Here is a 22,260-nt window from a genome sequence, read left to right as displayed (position 1 = left end):
GGGGTGGTGGAGCCCTGTACCCTGGGCACTCTCCTTTTTTGCCCAGCACTGTATTTTCCCAGGTTGCTTTTCTGTTGCCCCTTACTGACGAGGACTTTGCCCTCTGGTTGTCCAGAATGCCCCTTGTGTTCAGATATGTTGGTGACCTCCCGGTCCTTCTGCTCCTTAGTAAGAGTCTTTCATCCCATCACTGAGTTCTCACTGCTGCTCTCTTGGTTTTTACTGCACAGAACTCTTATGCTCGCATGGTTCTTTTTTCATAGCAGCCTGTTCTTGGATGTACCACCTTCTCTCTCTCTCTTTTTTTTTTTTAAGAGACAGAGTCTCACTTTGTCACCCTCGGTAGAGTGCTGTTATATCACAGTTCACAGCAACTTCCAGCTCCTGGGCTTAGGTGATTCTCTTGCCTCAGCCTCCCAAGTAGCTGGGACTACAGGCGCCCGCCACAACGCCAGGCTGTTTTTTGTAGCAGTTTGGCTGGGGCTGGGTTTGAACCCACCATCCTTGGTATATGGGGCCGGCGCCCTGGCTTCCCCAGGGACATTTAGCTTTTGTGCAGAATGAGGCTTGTTCTGCCCCGGGGATGCTGTGTAAAAAAATGCAGGCCTTGAGAGCAGACTCAGAAGATCCACAGCACTCAGTGTCTGTGCGGGAAGGTGCCTGGGAGCATGTGTGAGCTGTGCATGTTTTATGTTTGGGATGTGATTGGGTTGTTAAAATGTGTCCAAAGAAGGCTACAGAAGTCTAACGGTGACGGGAAAATGCTGCGCCATGATCTGATAAGCAACGATTCTCCCTGGTGACGTGTAGGATAAGGAAGCAGCTGACAGCCGGTGCTCCCTTGGTGTGGTTGGACACGAGTCTCTGTAGCCTGGTCAGGCTGCTGTGGTGTGAGACCTCCGGGGACTTGTTGCTCGTCGGGTGGTGTGGCCTCCTGTGGTCTGGCTCCCAGGCTTCACGGTGGCCCGTGTGCTCACTTTCTTTATGGCTGCCTCCCGCCTCAAAAAACGCCAGCTCCGTCTGTGTGTGAATTGGAGCTGGCAGATGAGGACGGCTGTGCATACCCAAAACACATAATTGGTGAAGAGGAGGTCAGGAGGTCGTCTCTGAGGCCACTTTGCTGTGCTGAATCCCCTGCTCTGCTGGGTGAGGACGCGTCCGTGAAGGAAGGAAGAGGAGAATCCACCCTAGAAACAAGCCTGCAATTTGGAAGGACGTTTCCTATGACATGTTTTAGTTCAAAAAATGCAAGTTGGTAACGGTGCCCCTGCCTGGTATGTTACATGGGTGTCAGACTCAGAGCCCTCCAGGGTTCTTCCTGGTGCTGTGTGGCTTCAGTATTTCAGAGCAGGAAGCAGCTCGGATGTTCTCCCTTCAGGAGTGGAAAGACTTTGGACGGCAGGGCCCGGTGGCAACACGAGGCTGGAGAATGCTGGTGAGTTCCGCAGGCGCCGGGAACTCAGAGTGAAGAAGAGGCCCTGTCCCTCGGTTACCTTAGTTCTGTGAGGGTCTGAGGAGCAGCCCCATCTGGAACTGCTCCATGCTGTGACAGCCATGAAGCAGAGAGACTAGGTTGGAGGGTGGGATGGGTGGGAGTAGAGGCAGCTTTAACATCTCCAGGCTCTGTTTGGTCCAAATCAGTGTAAACTTAATATTTTCTTTTTGTGTAATAAAGTACATTGGATCATCTTGAAATCCTCCAGTGACTTCTAGATTTGTGCACACAGAGTGTGTTAGGTGTGATCCCTTCCTGCTCTGGCTCCATCTCCAAGTCCTTGCCACGCCCCCTGCACGCACAGGTGCGGCTCCCTCCCTCGCTGGGTGGAGTCAAGTCCACGGCTTTGAGGACAGAAGAAACCACAAGGACAAGCCCCTTCCCCCAGCAGCCGAGTCCACATGGGGAGACAGACTCAGTGGAGGCAGCAGTAAGGCCACCCTTGTGCTGCCTGCCGGCTGGGACACAGCAGGTGTCTTGGACTGCCCTGGGCTTCTCTTGAACTTTTCCTGGGCTCTTCCTACCTGACCCCTCCTCCCAGGGGAGACAGTCTCTCCCTTCTGTTGCCCACTGCCCCGTCCTGCTGTTGTGGATTTACTCATGTGCTGCCCCCATGGTTCCGCCATGTCCTGAGAGTTAGACTGGGCCATGTTGTCCTCAGGTCTGCAGTACCTACAGATGTGCACTCACTCTTGGATGAAGGGTTGTTTCCAGGAACGTCTCGATTTTTCATCTGAAGTCATGTAGGCTCACCTAAGAAGAGGTTCCCTTGAAGATGATGAATGCTAGCATTCACAAGCAATTTTTTTTTTAATTTGTAAAGAAAAGGCTTGGCGCTTGTAGCTCAGTGGTTAGGGCACTGACCACATACATTGGGGCTGGTGGGTTCGAACCTGGCCTGGGCCTAAACAACAATGACAACTAGAACAAAAAAACAGCCGGGCGTTGTGGCAGGGCCTATACTCCCAGCTACTTGGGAGGCGGAGGCAAGGGGATCATGTGAGCCCAAGAGTTTGAGGTTGCTGTGTGCTATGATGTCACAGCACTCTACCGAGGACGACATACTGAGACTCTGTTTCAGAAAAAAAAAAAAAAAAATTATAGGGCGGCACCTGTGGCTCAAAGGATTAGACCCCATACCGGAGGTGGTGGGTTCAAACCCAGCCCCAGCCAAAAACTGCAAAAAAAAAAAAAAAAAAAAATTATAAAGAAAAATTCATCTCTTAAAATTACAGAAGCTTTTAAGGCCATTGTTGAAGGGCCACATCTAGTGAGAGTCTTCTTGCTGGGCCCCTCAGGCCGTCAGTTGCCTAAAGAACTGGGAATGGCCAACAATTCGTAATTGTCAGAGATTTTTCAAAACTTAGAAGATTAAGCTTTAGATCCCATACGTTGGTGATGTTTGATTCGAATTGCATGAAACGAGGAGCGAGACTTCACTGGCCTTGCGTTACAGGGCTGTTCTCTGTGACAAGGCGTGTGCACGGGGACACAGGGCTCAGCGTGCTCGCTGCACCTGTACCAGCGATGGTGCCAGGACACATGTGCTATTTGTTCTGAAGGTTTGTTTGTTTGTTTGTTTTTAAGGTCTTGTGGTCTGATTCTTCAGTAACATCCATAACCAAATCTTCTTCTGAAGTGACTGAATTTATTTCCAAGGTAAGGTGATTAAGGCCTCATATAAAATTAAAAGACCCGCATCCCCAGTGTGGGTCACACTGCTCCTTCACGGCACAGCCAGTGCAGCCCCAGGCCCCTTCTGAGATAGCACGTGGCCATGCACGTGTGACCCTCGGTGCCAGGGCGCAGCCTGCTCCAGTGGGTTAGCCTGAGATGAAGCAGACAGACAGATGCGCCAGCCACAAGTGACCGGTGCCCCTTCTGTTTATTTTGTCGCTCTTCAGCCCCTCCCCCAGGTTTCCTTGGCAAGGCTGAGAGAGGGGTACCCTTGAGTGGCTGAATGGGCAGAGATTTCGCCTCATTCCGCCATCATCTGTTTCACACATCGGTCCAACAGATCCCGTTTGAACTAAAAAGTTGCGTAGTTCTCTACATACATGTGACTGTGTACGCTCATATCTCTACACGTGGCAATGTATACACACATTTTTATACACCCTTACTTGTGGCCATGTACAGACTCCTACATGTGGCTGTGTATACGCACATCTTTATACACCCTTACTTGTGGCCATGTACGCACTCCTACACGTGGCTGTGTATACGCACATTTTTATACACCCTTACTTGTGGCCATGTACAGACTCCTACACGTGGCTGTGTATACGCACATCTTTATACACCCTTACTTGTGGCCATGTACGCACTCCTACACGTGGCTGTGTATACGCACATCTTTATACACCCTTACTTGTGGCCATGTACAGACTCCTACACATGGCCATGTACACATCCCTATGCGTGACCTTGTACATGCACACTTGTACACATGGCCATGTACACATGCATCTCTACACATGGCCATGTACACATCCCTACGCGTGACCTTGTACATGCACACTTGTACACATGGCCATGTACACACGCATCTCTACACATGGCCATGTACACATCCCTACGCGTGACCTTGTACATGCACACTTGTACACATGGCCATGTACACACGCATCTCTATACATGGCCATGTACACATCCCTACGCGTGACCTTGTACATGCACACTCCTACACATGGCCATGTACACATCCCTACATGTGACCTTGTACATGCACACTCGTACACGTGGCCATGTACACATCCCTACGCGTGACCTTGTACATGCACACTCCTACATGTGGCCATGTACACACGCATCTCTACACATGGCCATGTACACATCCCTATGCGTGACCTTGTATATGCACACTCCTACACATGGCCATGTACACATCCCTATGTGTGACCTTGTACACGCACACTCGTACACATGGCCATGTACACATCCCTATGCATGACCTTGTACATGCACACTTGTACACGTGGCCATGTACAAATCCCTACATGTGTGCTTACCTGTTTTCAAGCTTGCTGGCCTATGGTACAGCAGTGAGCCACCGCCTAAGCCACAGTCACACACCTGAATTGTCGCCTTGGTTGATATGTTTAAGTGGCCTCAGAGCAAGTCTCACATTCTGCTTTTGAAATCAAGGACAGACTCCTGTAGGGAACGTGCAGGGGGCAGGCCCTGTCTTTACAGCTTGGACAGATGTTTGAAGATGCTAACTGTTCTGGCCTGCTAGATCTTGGGAACACCTTGTACGTGCTGTGGGTTACTACTGCCCCCCCGGGAATTTACTGTTTTCTCCATAAATGTTTAGACCACTCAACTTCCTCTCTTCTGTGCTGAGTCTCATTCTGTGTGAGACTCTAGCCCAGCCAGCTAGAGCTTTGACCTTGCTGGGTGACCCTACCACTAATGCTGACACTGCTTGGGGTTCTGTGACCTTCTTCAGTGCCTGGTTTTGTTGTCTTGCTTTAATTCTGGAAAATTCTTGTCTGTTATCTCTTCGTGTGTTTTTTCTGCCCACTTTCTTTCGAGACTCTGGTTTGTATGTCTTAGGCCTCTGGTGCCATCTACAGCTCTTGGGTGCCTTTTTGTTTTTCTCTTTTTACTCTACGTTTTTATACTCTAGATTTTTCAATGCTGATGATTTCTGTTGCCCTGCCCTCACGTTGGCTAATGCTTTTCCCCTCAGCGCTGCCCGGCTGCCACGAGCCTGTAGGCTGTGCTGAATTCCTCATCTCTGGCACCAGGATTTTACCGACTGACTCTTCCCCAGTTTCCCGCTGGCCGCATCTCCCAGTAGCGTTTCCTTGTCTCGGTGCATGTTGTCATCTTTCTAACTCTGTCCTTTAATGTATTCATCACTGTTAGTTTTAAAAGCGGCTGTCTGCTAGTTCTAGCATCTAGGCTGTTTCTGAGTCTGGTTCTAATGATCGCTTTATCTCCGGACAGTAGTGTTTCCCCCTTTAATTTTTTGTGTGTCCTGCAGATTCTGTTTTTTAATTTATTTTATAGTATGTTTTTATGTCCTGCAGATTTTGATTGAATGTTAGACGTCATATCTGGAAGACTGTAGCCCTCCGGTGCTTGTGCCTGGAAAGGGTGTGCCTCTTCCACAGGCCCTTAGTCTGGGCAGCTGAGCTGCCGTTACCCTGGTTCCCCCGAGGCACCTCCAGGGAAGGGGGCTGCTGGCTGAGTGGTCTTGCTGGCTCCAAGCTTTCAGCAGTCCTGTGTGCCTGTGGCACAGAAGGGTCTCTCTACTCTCTCTACCCTTTCCCAGTTGGACTTGTGACAGAAGCAGGGGGTTTGTCCTCCACTCTGCCAGCCCAGCCTCTACCTGGGCAGGACCTTTGAGCCTAGGCCTTCCCCTGAGGTGGGGAAGTACTGCCTCTGTTTTACTCCCCAGAAACTGGAGACTCTTGCATAGGCTCTAGGACCAGAAGCAGTTCTTATGCATTGCATTCAGAGAGGTGTCCAGGAAAACGCACAGGGCTTTGCACCTGGCCCTCAGCGGCCATCGTGTGGGCTCTCTCTGCACTCCTCTTGGGGAAGAGGGTGCCTCCCCCTGTCCAGGGCTCCTGGCCAGTGGTCCTGCTGGCCTCATGGCCTTTAGCAATGTGGCTTACTCAAGCCCACCTCTGGCCTGCCAGTGTGGTGACCACCTCGTCTTCATGCCACCAGCAAGACTGTTGACAGGTCCTGTCTCCTTAGAGGGTTGGAAGTGCAGTTTGTGTGGTGGCCTGGCTACACTCTGGCGGCTCTGAGGGGTTAAGAGCAGATTATTGAACTGTTCCTGACGGCGCAATAGGCGCAGCGCTCTTGTGTGGCTTCCACATCCTCAGTGCGCGTAGGCTCTGGAATAGCCACCAGAATGGTATAAATTACATCAGAGCCACAGTTGCCACTGTCAGCACCTCCCCAAGGGTTTCTAAAGAGATGAATTCTGCTTACATAAAGTGGCTTTGACGTGTGTTTTCACTATTTCTTCTCTTTCAGTTGTCTCAGCTCCACCCTGAAGAGAATTTGGAGAAGCTCATTCCTTGCTTAGTGGGCCCAGATTCGTTTTATGTGGAGCGAAACCACATGGGTCTGGAATCGGGCCTGAGGTGAGGCTCCTCTCTGGTTTGGGGGGCTGCGCACTGCAGGCCACCTGTGGTGCAGGCAGGGGTGGCAGGTCCCATAGTTGACTGTCCTGGTTCCCTGGGCGGACTGTAGCCGACATGGTTTGGGTCTCTGCTTTGTGTTCAGGGATTTTCATCAGTTACAGAGAATTTGAAAGATTTTGATAACCTAAGGATGGTTTTAAAGGTAATGGGAAAGGAATTTCAGAGTATATGGCATCATTTAGTGTAATTTTGAAAGTCTTTCATGATAATACTGAATTGAGGCTGTTCCAGGATAAGACTAGTGTCTGATGAACGTCTCCTGAGAACCTTCAGTGTGGCGTCTTGGCGCGTGGTGCCCACAGCAACATGGCACACTGGGTCTGCAAATAAAGGGCAGGGACAGGGCACTGTGGAAGCCAGATGAACCATAAAAGGAGTTAGAATTAGGCCGAGCAGGTGGCCTGTAACCCTAGCAAGCAGTCTGGGAGGCCGAGGCAGAAGGATTGTTTGAGGTCAGGGATTTAAAGCCAGCCTGGGCAAAAACAAAATCCCATCTCTTCTAAAAATAGAAAAACTAGCTGGTGTGGTGGCAGCCATCTGTAGGCCTAGCTACTTGGGAGGCTGAAGCAGGGGGATCCCTTGAGCCCAGGAGTTTGAGGTTGCTGTGAGCTGGGGTGCCACATTGTACACTAGCTTAGACAACAGAGCAAAACTCTGTCTCGAAAAGAAACCCAAAAGGAATTGAGTTAAAGCAAAGCAGGGAAAATGTTAAGCTGTCGCACTTGTAATTTCTTTTATTTCTGATGCACACTTCTCTTTTTTTTTTTTATTTTGCACACTTCTCTTGATTGACAGTTGTATTTTCTCCCCAGTGGCTTCGGCTAATGCCGTCTTAATGCCAACAAAAGTGTCCACTTGCTTTTCAGGTATTTGGCTTCATTACCTTCTCATGTATTAAAAAACGACCATGTTAAGAAGTTTTTCAGCACTTCATCTCCTACCCAACAGCTTCAAAGTCCAAGTGAGTTTATAAAATAGGATTAAATGAAAATAAAATTATCTTTATTGTCTTGAAATGCTTATTATATTTATTTTCAAATTTATAGGTCCTGGCAACCCTTCCCTTTCTAAAGTAGGTACCGTGATGGGTGTGCCTGGAAGGTAAGACATCTTCTATACAGCCAGCACACTCCAGATAGGCATTTTATAAGGCTTTATTTTTAGTTATGAAGAAATTATGTTCCTAGAGTGAAGTCATTTTCAAGTCTAGCCTTGGGTAATACAGAGAGAGAGGAATTGGGTAGAGATAAGCCAATTTACAATTTCCCTAAAAGGGCTTTCTGAGTCCTGGGACTGGAATTCCCAGGGACACTCACTGCAAATGCCCCAGACGTAGAAAACCAGAATTTCTGAAAAGCCTCACTTTCACAAGCCCCGGGTCTTCACATGCTCAGGACTGTGCTCCTGGGTGGTGGGATGCTCTGCCAGTGCTCAGCCCTGCAGGACTATGGTAGCACTCCAGTGCGAAACAGGTTTCCGGTCTAGACAGCTGACATTAAAATGGGCTGTCCTGTGACCACAGAGGTCTGCAAGGAAAGACTGCTGCTGCCATCACAGCGCAGAAAGTTGTGTGTGGAGTGCTGGTCAGATGGCGAGGTCTTGGCAGGTGCCCCCGCGCCTGCTATGTGGTTAGCTCCCAGTCAGTGTGTTGGGTTTGCCCTCGAGGTGGAGGGACTCTGCCGGTGCTCTCTGGGCTCAGTCTTCTAAAAGTAATTTGAATATTAGAGATTTAGTAGTTGGTTTTTATTTCTGATATATAATATCATCCGTGATTGGGTGGTGCCTGTGGCTCAGTGAGTGGGGCGCTGGCCCCATATGCCAAGGGTGGTGGGTTCGAGCCTGGTTCTGGCCAAACTGCAACGAAAAAATAGCCGGATGTCGTGGTGGGCGCCTGCAATCCCAGCTACTCGGGAGGCTGAGGCATTAAGATCTCTTGAGCTCAGGACTCCCAGGTTGCTGTGAGCTAGGCTGAGGCCACAGTGATCTAACCTGGGTGACAGAGCAAGATTCCAAAAAAAAAAAAATGTAACAGGAGAAACTAAGCAGCTTACCAGAGTCCTGGTGGTGACAGATATGTACACACATGGTGCACACATTATGCCTGTAGGTGTGCATATCACACATGCACAGCTGTGCACAGGCACTTGCAGAGATCACAGCTGGAGGAAGGAGGCTGTGATTGGGGGAGTGGGAGGGCAGAGCCCTGTGTGTCTGGAGCTCAGAGCGGCTGTGCTGTAGGCCTGCAGGCCTCTTGACAGGGCTGTTGTGGAGCCTGTGGTTTTGAAAACCACAGTCTTTCTGTTCCGCCTGCCCCTGTCCCACAGGCCTGTGTGTGGCGTGGCCGGCATCCCATCCTCACAGAGCGGAGCCCAGCACCACGTGCAGCACCCTGCTGGCTCGGCCCCCACCTTGCCCCACTGCTCCCACGCGGGCAGCACGGGCTCGGCGCTGGCCTACCGGAACCCGATGGACGCCTCGCCTGCCATCCTAATGCCTTCCAGTCTGCAGGCCCCTCAGACCCAGGAACAGAATGGAATCTTAGATTGGCTGAGGAAACTGCGTTTGCACAAGTACTACCCTGTCTTTAAGCAGCTTACTATGGAGAAGGTATGTTGGTTTCTTAACAAGCCGTACAGAATTTGGCAGTTTTCTCAAGTCAGATTTCTTCTGACCTCATTCGCAGAGGAACTGAGTTAGGTTTCCAAAACACAGAAAGTCAGGGTGGACAGGGCATGTGGCCTGGTCATACAGGGGATTGTGGACTTTGTGAAGGCACTGTGGCTGCAGCCAACATGGGAACAGGACTGTAAACACACAGCTTCCCTGGACCAGACTACTCAAGTCCTCATGGGTGGGGTGCTCTGTTCTATGAGGGACTCGGAGCCTGGCTGGAGATAGGAACAGTGTGCTTCGGGCCACACTCCCTTCCTAAACGGCCTTTGCTATAGCCTGTGTGTGTCCTGAGGCTCAGCAAGGCCAGTTGTACATGGACCCACAAACACTGGCCCACTCAAGTGGTGCTGATGGTCTGGCTGGATTAAGGGTCGTGTTTAGAGGAATAGGTGGATCTCATATCTCAAGCTGTCCTACTTAAAAATCATTTTTTTTTTTATAATAGAGAATTTTGATGAGAAACATTCTTTTCATTGTTAAAAAAAAGTCTAAAATTTAAGTCTTATTGTCACCAATAAAACTAATTGAAACTGCAGGAGGCATTTGAATTCTGAGCCCCAGCTGATCAAAATGACTTAGTCGTTATTATCTATGTGAAAATTTAGTTTGTAAAAAATCTGCAACTGGTGGTGCCCGTGGCTCAAGGAGTAGGGCGCCGGTCCCATATGCTGGAGGTGGCAGGTTCAAACCTAGCCCCGGCCAAAAAAAAAAAGAAAAAAATTTGCAACTGAACCTAGAAATCAAGCTTTTACTACATTCTTCTGTTTAGGATTTATCTTAAAAAGAGATTTTTATGGGGCAGCGCCTGTGGCTCAAAGGAGTAGGACGCCAGCCCCATATGCCGAAGGTGGTGGATTCAAACCCTGCCCTGGCCAAAAACTGCCAAAAAAAAAAGAGAGAGAGAGAGAGATTTTATGGCTGGGTGCAACGGCTCATGTAATCCCAGCACTTTGGGAGCCCAAGGCCAGAGGATAACTTGAATCCTCTTGGATAACACTTGGGAGTTCAAGACTAGCCTGGACAGCATAGCAAGACCCCCCCATGTCTGTGAAACATAAAAGATTAGCTGTGCATGGTATGCACCTATATTCCTAGCTAGTCAGGAGGCTGAGGCAAGAGGATCACTCTAGCCTAGGAGTTCGAGGCTAGAGTGAGCTGTGATGACACTGTTGCATTCCAGCCTCAGCAACAGAGTGAGGCCCTGTCTAGGAAAAAAAAAGGGGGCTTGTCACCCGTAGCTCAGTGAGTAGGGCGCTGGTCACATGCACTGAGGCTGGAGGGTTCGAACCCGCCCAATCCTACTAAACAACAATGACAACTGCGACTAAAAATAGCCGGGCGTTGTGGTGGGTGCCTGTAGTCCCAGCTATTTGGGAGGCTCAGGCAAGAGAATTACTTAACCCCAAGAGTTTGAGGTTGTTATAAGCTGTGACACCCCGGCACTCTACCAAGGGTGACATAGTGAGACTCTGTCACAAAAAAGGATTTTATTAATCTTGATTATAATCAGTTAAATTTTTTTTATTCTAATGTATGAGTTGAAATAACTAAATACAGGATGATTTGAAAACTCGCCTATCATCCGTTTACTCATACCCAGGCCTGCCTGTGGGTCAGTAGCCGTTCAGTTTGGACAGCGTCTACTTTTCTGGATCACCAGCTACCTGATAAAGTCGCTGTTATCCCCCAAATAATGGTAATTTTGTGAAAAAAGAGCCGTCATAAGGAGATTATCCCATTTGCAGGGGATGCAGGTTCTGAAAGGATGGCCTTCTGAAGGGATGTCCAGGGGTGCGCTCATAAATTGCATCTCTGTAGTGGGTAGTGGTTGAAAAAGTCACCTGCCCACATAGCATGTCCCTGCTTGGGACTGGTACAGAGTGGAGGGCAGGTGGGTTCCCTGGGTGAGCCAGTGGGGCAGCAGGCCTGCAGCGCCCCCAGGAGGGATCTGAGTCTCACAGTTTGAACGGTTGACACTGAATCATTTAGTATTCCCAAGTGTCTTATACCTAGTTCAGTTCATACATTCCAGCACAGAATAAATGTCTTACATTCAAGGTCTGGTCATTTTCAGAGTCCTAATTACTTCTTAGTAACTGAGTAATCTGTTTCTCCCATGAAAGTTTTTGAGCCTTACTGAAGAAGATCTAAATAAATTTGAGTCCCTCACCATGGGAGCAAAGAAGAAACTCAAGACTCAGCTGGAGCTGGAAAAGTAAGTATTGAGTGGTCTTTGGAGCCTGTATCTCTTGCAGTTTCTGGGTGCAGCACTAAGTGCTGAGTGTCAGTGACTGCATGACTTCTTGTCCCTTACCCGATCCTTAATTGTGCTTGTGACAAGATTTAGCCACGTTGGACTCTTAAGGCCCTTTGTAGTGAATTTGACAAATTAGAATTATTTGTCACCCTTAGATTATTTTGATGGGACTCCCTTTGGGTGATTTAAACAACTTGTGACGCAGTGCGTGCTGCTCTCTTTACAGGGAGAAGTCGGAGAGACGGTGCCTGAACCCCTCAGCCCCGTCCCTGGTCAGCAGCAGCGGTGTGGCTCGTGTGCCCCCCACCAGCCACGTGGGCCCGGTGCAGGCCGGCCGGGGCAGCCACGTGGCAGGTGGGGGCTGCTGTGCAGGTGCGGGCTTCCACAGGGTGCAGTGTGCTCTTTGTGATAATTCGACCTCAAATCATACGGATTTGCCATTTACATTTTTTAGTCCTTATACTTATTTTCCTTTAACTATTGTAGTTTCTGCTGTAGAAAAATAGATGGGATGGTGCATTAGAAGCTGGAGATGGGTCACTAGTCTGAAGTTGTTTGGGCAAAAGCTTTAGGTCTGGAAGCCACTGTGGAGAGGGAGCAGGAGGTGAGCAGAAGTGAGATGAGGCTCCTTCTTCCCAGGGGTTGGCGTTCAGGGGCCCTGTGTAGGGCAGTGCTGCCCACAGAGGCCACTGGTTCCGTCACCCCCCTGTTCCCAGGGGCTCCAGGCCCCACAGTGCGCCCTTCTACCACGCTTCTTTCTTCCTCTCCTCTGAGCAGTGAGGGGACATGGTGATAGGCTCTGTCCTCTCACCAGGCGGGCTGGGTCTTTCCTTAGATAATGGGGAAGAGAGCCTGCTGGTGTGCGGTGGTCCGTGCTGTGCTGCGGGGCGCGGCGCAGTGTTCTGGAAGGGTTTGTGTGCTCCTGACCGCTGGGGTTGGGTGGCGCCCTGTCGAAGAGTCACAGCGCCCATTTGATTCTATTTCCTAACTCACTGTCTGCCCCAGGCGGGGCGTCTCGTGGGGCCGGGTGGGGGTCGGCTGAGCACGGGGTGGGGGCGCCACCAACGGCCCCTGCCCGCCCCTTCTCCGCAGAGCTGCGGGTGGAAGTCGAGCCGGCCGCGCACCAGCTGCCCCGGGAAGGCAGCTCCTCTGAGTACTCGAGCTCCTCGTCCAGCCCGATGGGCGTGCAGGCCCGCGAGGAGAGCTCCGACAGCGCGGAGGAGAGCGACAGACGTAAGGGCGCGGGCGGGGCGGGGCGGGGCGGGGCGGCGCGACGCGAGCTCAGCTCTGTCTCCGTCTCCAGGTGTGGAGATTCACTTGGAGGGTACCGACAAGGAGAAGCCGGTGATGCTGCTCAGTCACTTCACTTCGAGTTCTGCAAGACCCACGGCCCAGGTCCTCCCAGTGCAGAACGAGGCCGGCTCGGCGCCGTCGGGCCACCACCCTATGCCCCCGCAGATGATGGGCGCAGCCCCGCATGTGGCGCCCATGCGCATGCTGAGCTCTGTGCACAAGTCAGAGAGAGGCGGCTCGGACATGAAGCTGCTCCCGTCCTCCATGCACTCGCTCTTGTCTTTAGAGGAGAGGAGCAAAGGACCTGGACCCAGGAGCAGCGTGAAGGTGGACAAGAGCTTTGGCGGCACCATGGTGGACGCACTGCCTCCACCCGCGCCCCATCAGCCCGTGCAGGTCCTGTCGGGGCTCTCGGAGAGCAGTTCCATGTCACCCGCGGTCTCCTTTGGTCCCCGGGCCAAAGTCGTGCACGCGTCCACGTTGGACAGGGTGCTGAAGACATCGCAGCAGCCAGCCCTGGTGGTGGAGACCAGCACGGCCGCCCCGGGGACGCCGAGCTCCGTCCTGCACGCGGCCCGGCCGCCCATCAAACTGCTGCTGTCGCCTTCCGTTCCTACAGACTCTGCCATTTCTGGGCAAACGTCCTGTCCCAACAACGTGCAGATCAGCGTGCCCCCTGCAATAATTAACCCCCGGACAGCTCTGTACACAGCCAACACCAAAGTTGCCTTCTCTGCGGTAAGCAGCATGCCCGTGGGCCCGCTGCAGGGCGGCTTCTGCGCCAGCAGCAGCACCGCCTCCCCCAGCAGCCTCCCCGCCACGTCCTTCGCGAACATGGCCACGCTGCCCAGCTGCCCGGCCCCCAGCTCCAGTCCTGCGCTGTCCTCCGTCCCGGAAAGCAGTTTCTACAGCAGCAGTGGCAGCGGCGCCTCCACAGGAAACATTCCCGCCTCGAACCCGAGCCACCACCACCACCACCACCACCCGCAGCCCGCGCCGCCGCCGCCGCCGGGCTGCGTCGTGTGCTCGTCGTGCGGCTGCAGCGGCAGCTGTGGCTCTGGCGGCCTGACGGTCAGCTATGCCAGCTACTTCCAGCACCCGTTCTCGGGGCCGTCCGTGTTCCCCTTCCCGTTCCTGCCCTTCAGCCCGGTGTGCGGCAGCGGCTACGTGGGCGCGCAGCAGTACGGCGGCGGGTCCTCCTTCCCTGTGGTGCACGCGCCCTACGGCGGCGGGACCCCCGAGCCTGTGCTGGGCGGGCAGTCGGCCTTCCCCGTGCCGCCCATGCAGAACTTCCTGGCGGGGACCGCGGGGGTCTACCAGGCCCAAGGGCTGGTGGGGAGTAGCAATGGTTCCAGCCACAAAAAGAGTGGGAATCTGTCTTGTTACAACTGCGGGGCCACCGGGCACCGCGCTCAGGACTGCAAGCAGCCGTCCATGGACTTCAACCGGCAAGGTAATGGCGCGCCCGGCCGCACGGGCTCCGCGCCCGGCTAGGCTCCCGCGGGAGAAACGCGCAAATGCTTGGTTTTTATGAAAATAATAGTAAATTACTTTCTTTTTCAAGCAATTAATAATTTTTCGAATGCTCTTTGAAACAGCATGGGAATTGGGTGGCGCCCGTGTCTCAAAGGAGTAGGACGCTGGCCCCATATGCTGGAGGTGGCGGGTTCAAACCCAGACCCGGCCAAAAACTGCAAAAAAAAAAACCAGCATGGGAATCTTAAAGATAAGCTGTGAAGTCCCCAAAAGGGTGACCGTGGTTGTAAGACTGTGATTTGAGACGACTCCTCATTCTAGAGGGTGACTAACCAGTGTGGGCAGAGCCCAGAGAGGCTTGTGCCCACAGGAGCAGGTATGAGGGGTTTGGAGCCAGCCCGCGCCCCAGGTGAGAGCGCAGGCTGCGGGGTCAGTCCAGGGCCTGGGGTGGCACCCTGGACCCTGCGCCCCCAGCCTCCCCGCGGTGCCCACCGGCGTGCGCACACTGCTGCTTCCTGTTCTCTTCCTTCCTGTCCCTCTTTTTTGTTCTGTACTGGCCATACTCAAGTGTGTATCTGCTTTACTTGACTACAGTTATGATAGGTTTATTCTTGCTGTTGGTTGTGGTCATCCCGACTCTGACTATTCCCTGTGCAGCCTTGAAAAGTTGCTCAGATCCTTGTAGAATTCCTGTAACTTCTGAGGGCCGAGGCAGATGTGTGCTGCCCAGGCCTGCCTGTGCACAGTCACCCTGGGACTCAGCAGGTCTCACTGCGGGTGGGGATGGTGAACCTTCAGAGAAGGGGGGTGGCAGCCAGGCCTGCCTGTGCACAGTCACCCTGGGACTCAGCAGGTCTCACTGTGGGTGGGGATGGTGAACCTTCAGAGAAGGGGGTGGCAGCCAGGCCTGCCTGTGCACGGTCACCCTGGGACTCAGCAGGTCTCACTGCGGGTGGGGGTGGTGAACCTTCAGAGAAGGGGGTGGCAGCCAGGCCTGCCTGTGCACAGTCACCCTGGGACTCAGCAGGTCTCACTGTGGGTGGGGATGGTGAACCTTCAGAGAAGGGGGTGGCAGCCAGGCCTGCCTGTGCACAGTCACCCTGGGACTCAGCAGGTCTCACTGCAGGTGGGGGTGGTGAACCTTCAGAGAAGGGGGTGGCAGCCAGGCCTGCCTGTGCACGGTCACCCTGGGACTCAGCAGGTCTCACTGCGGGTGGGGGTGGTGAACCTTCAGAGAAGGGGGTGGCAGCCAGGCCTGCCTGTGCACGGTCACCCTGGGACTCAGCAGGTCTCACTGCGGGTGGGGGTGGTGAACCTTCAGAGAAGGGGGTGGCAGCCAGGCCTGCCTGTGCACGGTCACCCTGGGACTCAGCAGGTCTCACTGCGGGTGGGGGTGGTGAACCTTCAGAGAAGGGGGTGGCAGCCAGGCCTGCCTGTGCACGGTCACCCTGGGACTCAGCAGGTCTCACTGCGGGTGGGGATGGTGAACCTTCAGAGAAGGGGGTGGCAGCCAGGCCTGCCTGTGCACGGTCACCCTGGGACTCAGCAGGTCTCACTGCGGGTGGGGGTGGTGAACCTTCAGAGAAGGGGGTGGCAGCCAGGCCTGCCTGTGCACGGTCACCCTGGGACTCAGCAGGTCTCACTGCGGGTGGGGATGGTGAACCTTCAGAGAAGGGGGTGGCAGCCAGGCCTGCCTGTGCACGGTCACCCTGGGACTCAGCAGGTCTCACTGCGGGTGGGGGTGGTGAACCTTCAGAGAAGGGGGTGGCAGCCAGGCCTGCCTGTGCACGGTCACCCTGGGACTCAGCAGGTCTCACTGCGGGTGGGGGTGGTGAACCTTCAGAGAAGGGGGTGGCAGCCAGGCCTGCCTGTGCACGGTCACCCTGGGACTCAGCAGGTCTCACTGCGGGTGGGGGTGGTGAACCTTCAGAGAAGGGGGTGGCAGCCAGGCCTGCCTGTGCACGGTCACCCTGGGACTCAGCAGGTCTCACTGCGGGTGGGGATGGTGAACCTTCAGAGAAGGGGGTGGCAGCCAGGCCTGCCTGTGCACGGTCACCCTGGGACTCAGCAGGTCTCACTGCGGGTGGGGGTGGTGAACCTTCAGAGAAGGGGGTGGCAGCCAGGCCTGCCTGTGCACAGTCACCCTGGGACTCAGCAGGTCTCACTGCGGGTGGGGGTGGTGAACCTTCCAAGAGGGGGTGGCAGCCTGAGGCACAGGTGCCGGCCACGCCTGCCCGCCCTCCCTCAGTGGGCATGTGTCAGACCAGACTCCCAGAGAAGAGCTCCTAAAGAATAAAGAAGTGGGTTGGTGATTTTTCTATTGAGACATTTCATTCCAGGTCTGATTTTATAAACTTATTTAATATCCAGTGGATGGCGGGAGGTTGGAATGGTCAGACCAGATGGTCTAGTTTCCAGTATCAGAGTCTTGACCAGTGACTCTGGAAAAGATGGGACAGATTGGTGGTTTTGTGGTGATTCTCCAGTGATTCAAATTTGACCTCTTCTTCCCTCCTTTCTCTAGGTACTTTTAGGCTGAAATATGCCCCTCCAGCAGAAAGTCTGGACTCCACAGATTGATATTTTTCTCTGGCAACAGAACATTATTAAGCCATGGAGACATAAGGAAAATTAAACACAAAACTGAGAAGTCTAGTTGCTGTTGAGCTTAACATTTTTAATCCAAAGGTGCTTTACTTTACTAGACTGGATAGGAAATCTAGCATAGATGTACATCAAACTCGATTTTATTGCCAAAATCCTAGATTGGAGCTTGATGTCAGGACTTGCCTAGTGGGTATCTCCATGGTGGTGGAGTTGGCCATCTGCACTTTCGGTTGCAATGCAGAGAGACCTCCCGTCTCCTGAAGAGCATTGCCATCGCTGGTCCTTCTAGGCTCACATGTAATTCCAGGGCAGCTACGCTTGATCTGAATCGAGAACTGGAGGTTGGAGTTCTCCAAGTGGAGTTCACCCGTCGGACTCTTGACACCCCTGGGTTAGGGATATCGTCAACTTTGTTTTGTTTTGTTTTGTTTTTTTCCTAAAGTGGTTAGGCACTAATCTCTGGGATTTTTAAGGATTGCACTACAGAAGAATGTAACCTGATGCAAATCTCTGCAGTTCTGGGAGACAAACTCCTCTGAGACCAGTCAGTGCAAGAGACTCAGATAACCACAGAGAGTCAGCACCAGCAGGCTCCTCGACTTAATACACAACAAAGATTTTAGTATTTCTTTTCCTCCTGCAAACACTTAACAGCAGTTCCAGGTTTTTAATTTTTTTCTGCAAATAAATTAAAACTACATTATTAAATAGAAATAGTTTACTCGCAACAACTTAATTTCCGAGGGTCCAAGTCCCAGAGAATCCATAGTCATCAAAGCTTTGAGAATACCTTCCTTCCCAGCCGTCCAGTGTCTTGGAGCCCTGATACCTTCCACTGAGAGTGAACTCTGGCAGGGACAGGGTGACAGCGCGGCTGTGCGACTTGGCTGTGAGGGATGCTGCACATCCTTGGCAGAGTTTGCAAGTTGTTTTTTATCACATGAGCTCCCCAGGAACCCCCAGCCCCAAGGCTTACTGCTAATGGATTCATACCTGAGACAGACATTTCAGCAGTGACACGGTCCTATCATTTATGAGCAAAAGATGGGGAATTTTCTCCTGTCAACTTCTTTTGTATTAAGCTGTGTATTGATAGTTAATTCCGTTAAAAATTACCTGGAAATCTTCAATAGAAGTGGTAGGACTCTGGAAGAGGCCACACACAGGAGACAGAGCCACGAGATCTGTACAAGTCTGGGTTTGTAAGGTAGGAAACAAGTCTTCACTGTCTCTCTAAATTTCAGCCTACTGAAACAAAAGCATTTTCATCTGAAATTTAGGAACTTAAATCTTCAAGGTGAAAGGGAATTCTCCACAAAAGTAATACTTAAAATGCTAAAGCCTTCAATATTAAAATATCAATTGGTAAGGTCTTGCCAGGAACTTTCCAGTTAAATATTTACTTTAAAAATAATTAACAATATTCATACCATTCTTAAAATGGGACAATCAGTTTCATGGGACATTGGTATCAATCAAAAGAATACCCTAGAACAGCGGTTCTCAACCCGTGGGTCGCGACCCACAGGAACTGTATTAAAGGGCCGCGGCATTAGGAAGGTTGAGAACCGCTGTCCTAGAATGTGAGGCATCCTGACAGGAGGCTTCAGACTTGGAGGTCCGGTTCCTGACTTAATGGAAACGAAATTGGAAAGTTAACCTTTTATTATGGAAGGCTTTTTAGTAGAGTTTTAGTTTTGTTTCAGTTAAGTTTTATTTCTATGCAATGCAGAATTGACAGACCTCTGTGTTCTCTCTATTCCTGGTACCCAGTGTTACAGCTTTGAGGGAATGGTGATGCACACCACAGCAGCCGTTTGGGGAATGTTGCATTGATCTCTTAAATTATAAACACTACTAAATGTCAAAATACTGAGAACTGACACAACTTTGCCTTAAAGAGAACTAGACTGGACCTTGTCATATTGTGTTGAAGGAAGACTTAAAGAGTGTTCATTGATGTTTACGGTTTTAATATTTCTGACGGCCGTGATGGTGGCCTGTATACGTGCTGAAAGCCAAACTTTTAAGCTTTTTGGTTTTTTTAAACAAAGAAATATTTTAAATAAATCCTAGTTCAACACACTGAAATTGTTGAAAACTGTCTCACAACAAGAAGAAAATCATTTAAACTTTTTGTTGTAGTGGTCAGTACAGGGGACTGAAAGTATGTGTTGTTATCCTTATAACTATTTTGATTAATATTTGAGGTTAACATTAAATACAACAAAAAGTTAAAATAGAAATTTCAGTTTGAAGTATGACAGAGTTGAGGTAAATACGTTCTGACATTGGGTGGCTATGCTCTGGCCATCAGAGGTCGTTGGGAGATTTCCAGTTGTCTTTGAAGTGTGTAGAGCGTGACACATCCCGGAAGGCCATTCAGAGTCAAGACTTGTGAGACATAAATGAGTTACACGGTACAGAAAACTCAGCCACCAGGCCACGAGACCTCTTCCTAAGGGAGCCACACACTTGGACTTGACGATTGCTAAGCACTTCTTTTCTCTGATGAATTCCTCTCCAAAAGCAACCAAGGTCAATGAGCCTGAAGAGCATTTTGCATTTTGTCAGAAGACTTTCTCATCAGTTAGAAAACACAGAACACGCTGACCCTTTCAAGTACTTAAGTCATTTTCCTGAACTTGTGGTCTCAGTTTCCAACACTTTAGCAACCAGCTGGCTGTGGCGCCCACCACACCTTTGCTCTTTGCAATCTATCAGGTAGTAAAGTTTCTAACACCATTTTTTTAATCCCCAAGAATGGGGAAAGTGGAACTCAGAGATGGAGGGAGGATACAGTGTTGGGATAAAAAGCAACTATTTAATTTTTCATTTTATTTTTTAAACAAAACAGTCAATTTTGTACCCTCTTTTCTATTTTCTTTCATAGTAATATTTACAGTTGGTAAGTGTTTACCATTAGAACTCCTGATTGCTCAAGAGCACTGAGGAGACGGGAGCGAGCACTTAAAATAAAAATAAAGACATTGTCTTGAACACACACATATGTGATTGGGTAATAAAAATAACCAGCATCATCTTCTCCAGAAAGATTCAGGAGTCAGCTTGTTAATAAGTAGTTAGTAGGTTTCGTACTTGAGTTCAGTATTTAGAATCCTAGGTCGTCTGTCACAGAAACCAGTAGTTAGTTTATGTTGCACACTGGCGGTGGGGGTGACTGTGCCTGAACATCACCCAGCTGGCCTGTGGCTCTCACCTGAGCACAGGCTGGACCAGACTCCACGTGCCCACTCTCCAGTGCTGCTTGTGGTCACTTGGTGGACGGGAACTGGACAGCTGCCTTGACCCCTGTTGTTCCCCGTCCTCCCTCCTGCTTCCCAGTATTGTTTTACGCCTCGCCTGCTTTCCATCCTGGTAACTGAGGTCTTCAAGGCTGTGAGGTGAGGGACACCATCTCCCTGCTCAACTCGACCCTCTGCCTCAGACAAGGGTCCTGTGCAACCTGAGGGGGTCTGCTGTCCTTCCCAAAGTGCAGGTGACTCCCAGAGAACGAGTCAGGAGACATTTAAAGCCATGGGTTCTGAAGAGGGGGTCTGAATGGAAGTGAGCATCTTTAATCAATACTCGCAATACTCTAGAAAACCATATACTGTGCTGGTTGAGGCCAAAGGTCAGCACTGCTGCACTGTTCACCAAGGGAGGGGAGCAGTGACCTTCAGTCCCGCTGCAGCCACACGTGTGTCGTGACAGCCCTCACACACGTGTGAGTTCTCATGTGCACAAAAAGATAAGGCTTTGGTACCGAATCTGAACCTGTGTACTCAAGAGTCTTCATAGCTTCTATTGGACATGTTTTCTTTTTAGGAATGAAGGAAAATTTTCCCATTTTTGAGCCATTCTTTTGTCAATTCTACAAAATTGCATGTAACTTTATAAATATTTTTAAAAGATATAGTTTTGTAAATATTTAATATTCTGCTAATTTGATTTTGAATTGTAAATGTCAAGTATTCTGTTTTTGGGGTTTTTATGTTTTATTATACTTTGTTAAAAAGGAAAAATTGTACATTTTTAGAATGTTTTTATGAGTAAATTTAATGTACTGAAAATAAAAATTAAAAAAAAGGCTCACTGATTTTATTAGGTCTTTGTTTCAGAACACAAAGTACACGTCTTCTCAATTACAATCTCGCCCCCAAACTGGGGGTTCAGCTCTTCTACCTACTTCCCAGGTTTACAGAAGGAATAGCTGGTCTTAAATCCATCCATTTTCGTTTTGGGGGGGGGCAGGGAGTCAGAGCCTCAAGCTGTCGCCCTCACTAGAATGCCGTGGCATCACAGCTCACAGCAACCTCAAACTCTTGGGCTTAAGCGATTCTCTTGCCTCAGCCTCCCAAGTAGCTGGGACTACAGGCGCCCACCATAGCACCTGGCTATTTTTTTGTTGCAGTTGTTTAGCTGGCCTGGACTGGGCTCAAACCTGCCACCTTCCCTAGGTGTATGTGGCCCCAGTGCCCTTGCCTCAGATTTTCTATTTTTAGTAGTGGAGTCTCTTGCTCAGGCTGGTCTCAAACTTGTGAGCTCAAGCAGTCCACCCACCTCTGCTTCCCAGAGTGCTGGATTAAAGGCATGAGCCACTGCACCCAGCCAAATCCATCCATTTTCTATCCAGTTCCTACTTGCCTGGGCTGGGTTTGAACCCCCCACCTCCGGCATATGGGACCGGCGCCTACTCCTTGAGCCACAGGTGCCGCCCCAGTTCCTACTTTTTTAAAAAAACATCCTTGTTAAGGACAAAGACTAAATTCTTGATTTTATTTATTTATTTTAGACAGTGCCTCAAGCTGTCGCCCTGGGTAGAGTGCTGTAGCATCACAGCTCACAGCCACCTCCAACTCCTGGGCTCCAGTGATTCTCCTGCCTCTGCCTCCCAAGTAGCTGGGACTACAGGCACAAAATTCTTGATTTGGGGTTAAAGGTGTTTTGCTTATGTTTGCATAAAATTCAAAGTGGCACTATGAGATTGCAGGCACCTTGGGGACGTGGCGCTGCCCTGAAACAGTGACCCGATCCACCCCCCCACCCTGAGTGGGAGCAGGCCTGCTGCAGAGGGGTGACACGGCTGCTGCCCTGGAGTCACCCGGTAACTGTGTGGTTAGGAGCACACACTCAGGTCTTTCTGGATTTAGGGCAGTGATGACGTGAGTGTGCTCTGGCAATGCCAGGCAAGTGTTGTGGGGAGACAGCACTGCTGGCGACCCTCCAACAGTTCCTCAGATTGTCTTGAGGGAGCTCTGGAGATGGGGGAACACGTGAGCTGCTCTTAA

The 22,260-nt window shown here is 50.9% G+C and overlaps 1 protein-coding gene across 2 annotated transcripts in view; it reads left to right on the top strand.

Annotated features, from left to right (window-relative positions):
• Nucleotides 1–21,061, top strand: part of ZCCHC14 (zinc finger CCHC-type containing 14) — a 79,561-nt gene extending 58,500 nt beyond the window's left edge. The window contains exons 4-13 of one of the 2 annotated variants that reach the window (XM_053554394.1): nucleotides 3,083–3,154; nucleotides 6,494–6,603; nucleotides 7,530–7,624; nucleotides 7,710–7,764; nucleotides 8,988–9,270; nucleotides 11,460–11,551; nucleotides 11,820–11,947; nucleotides 12,686–12,826; nucleotides 12,897–14,339; nucleotides 16,887–21,061. In XM_053554394.1, coding sequence (XP_053410369.1) covers nucleotides 3,083–3,154; nucleotides 6,494–6,603; nucleotides 7,530–7,624; nucleotides 7,710–7,764; nucleotides 8,988–9,270; nucleotides 11,460–11,551; nucleotides 11,820–11,947; nucleotides 12,686–12,826; nucleotides 12,897–14,339; nucleotides 16,887–16,942 — 2,475 coding nt within the window. In that variant the 3' untranslated portion in view covers nucleotides 16,943–21,061. Of the gene's footprint in view, nucleotides 1–3,082; nucleotides 3,155–6,493; nucleotides 6,604–7,529; nucleotides 7,625–7,709; nucleotides 7,765–8,987; nucleotides 9,271–11,459; nucleotides 11,552–11,819; nucleotides 11,966–12,685; nucleotides 12,827–12,896; nucleotides 14,340–16,886 lie in introns of both variants that reach the window. The other variant, XM_053554387.1, reaches the window with a different exon arrangement.
• The last annotated feature ends 1,199 nt before the right edge of the window (nucleotides 21,062–22,260 follow it).

The sequence above is a fragment of the Nycticebus coucang genome, chromosome 2 (assembly GCF_027406575.1).
Source record: "Nycticebus coucang isolate mNycCou1 chromosome 2, mNycCou1.pri, whole genome shotgun sequence".
Classification (NCBI taxonomy): Eukaryota; Metazoa; Chordata; class Mammalia; order Primates; family Lorisidae; genus Nycticebus; species Nycticebus coucang.
Note: the sequence above shows the minus strand (reverse complement) of the source record. Positions and strands in the feature narration are given on the sequence as shown.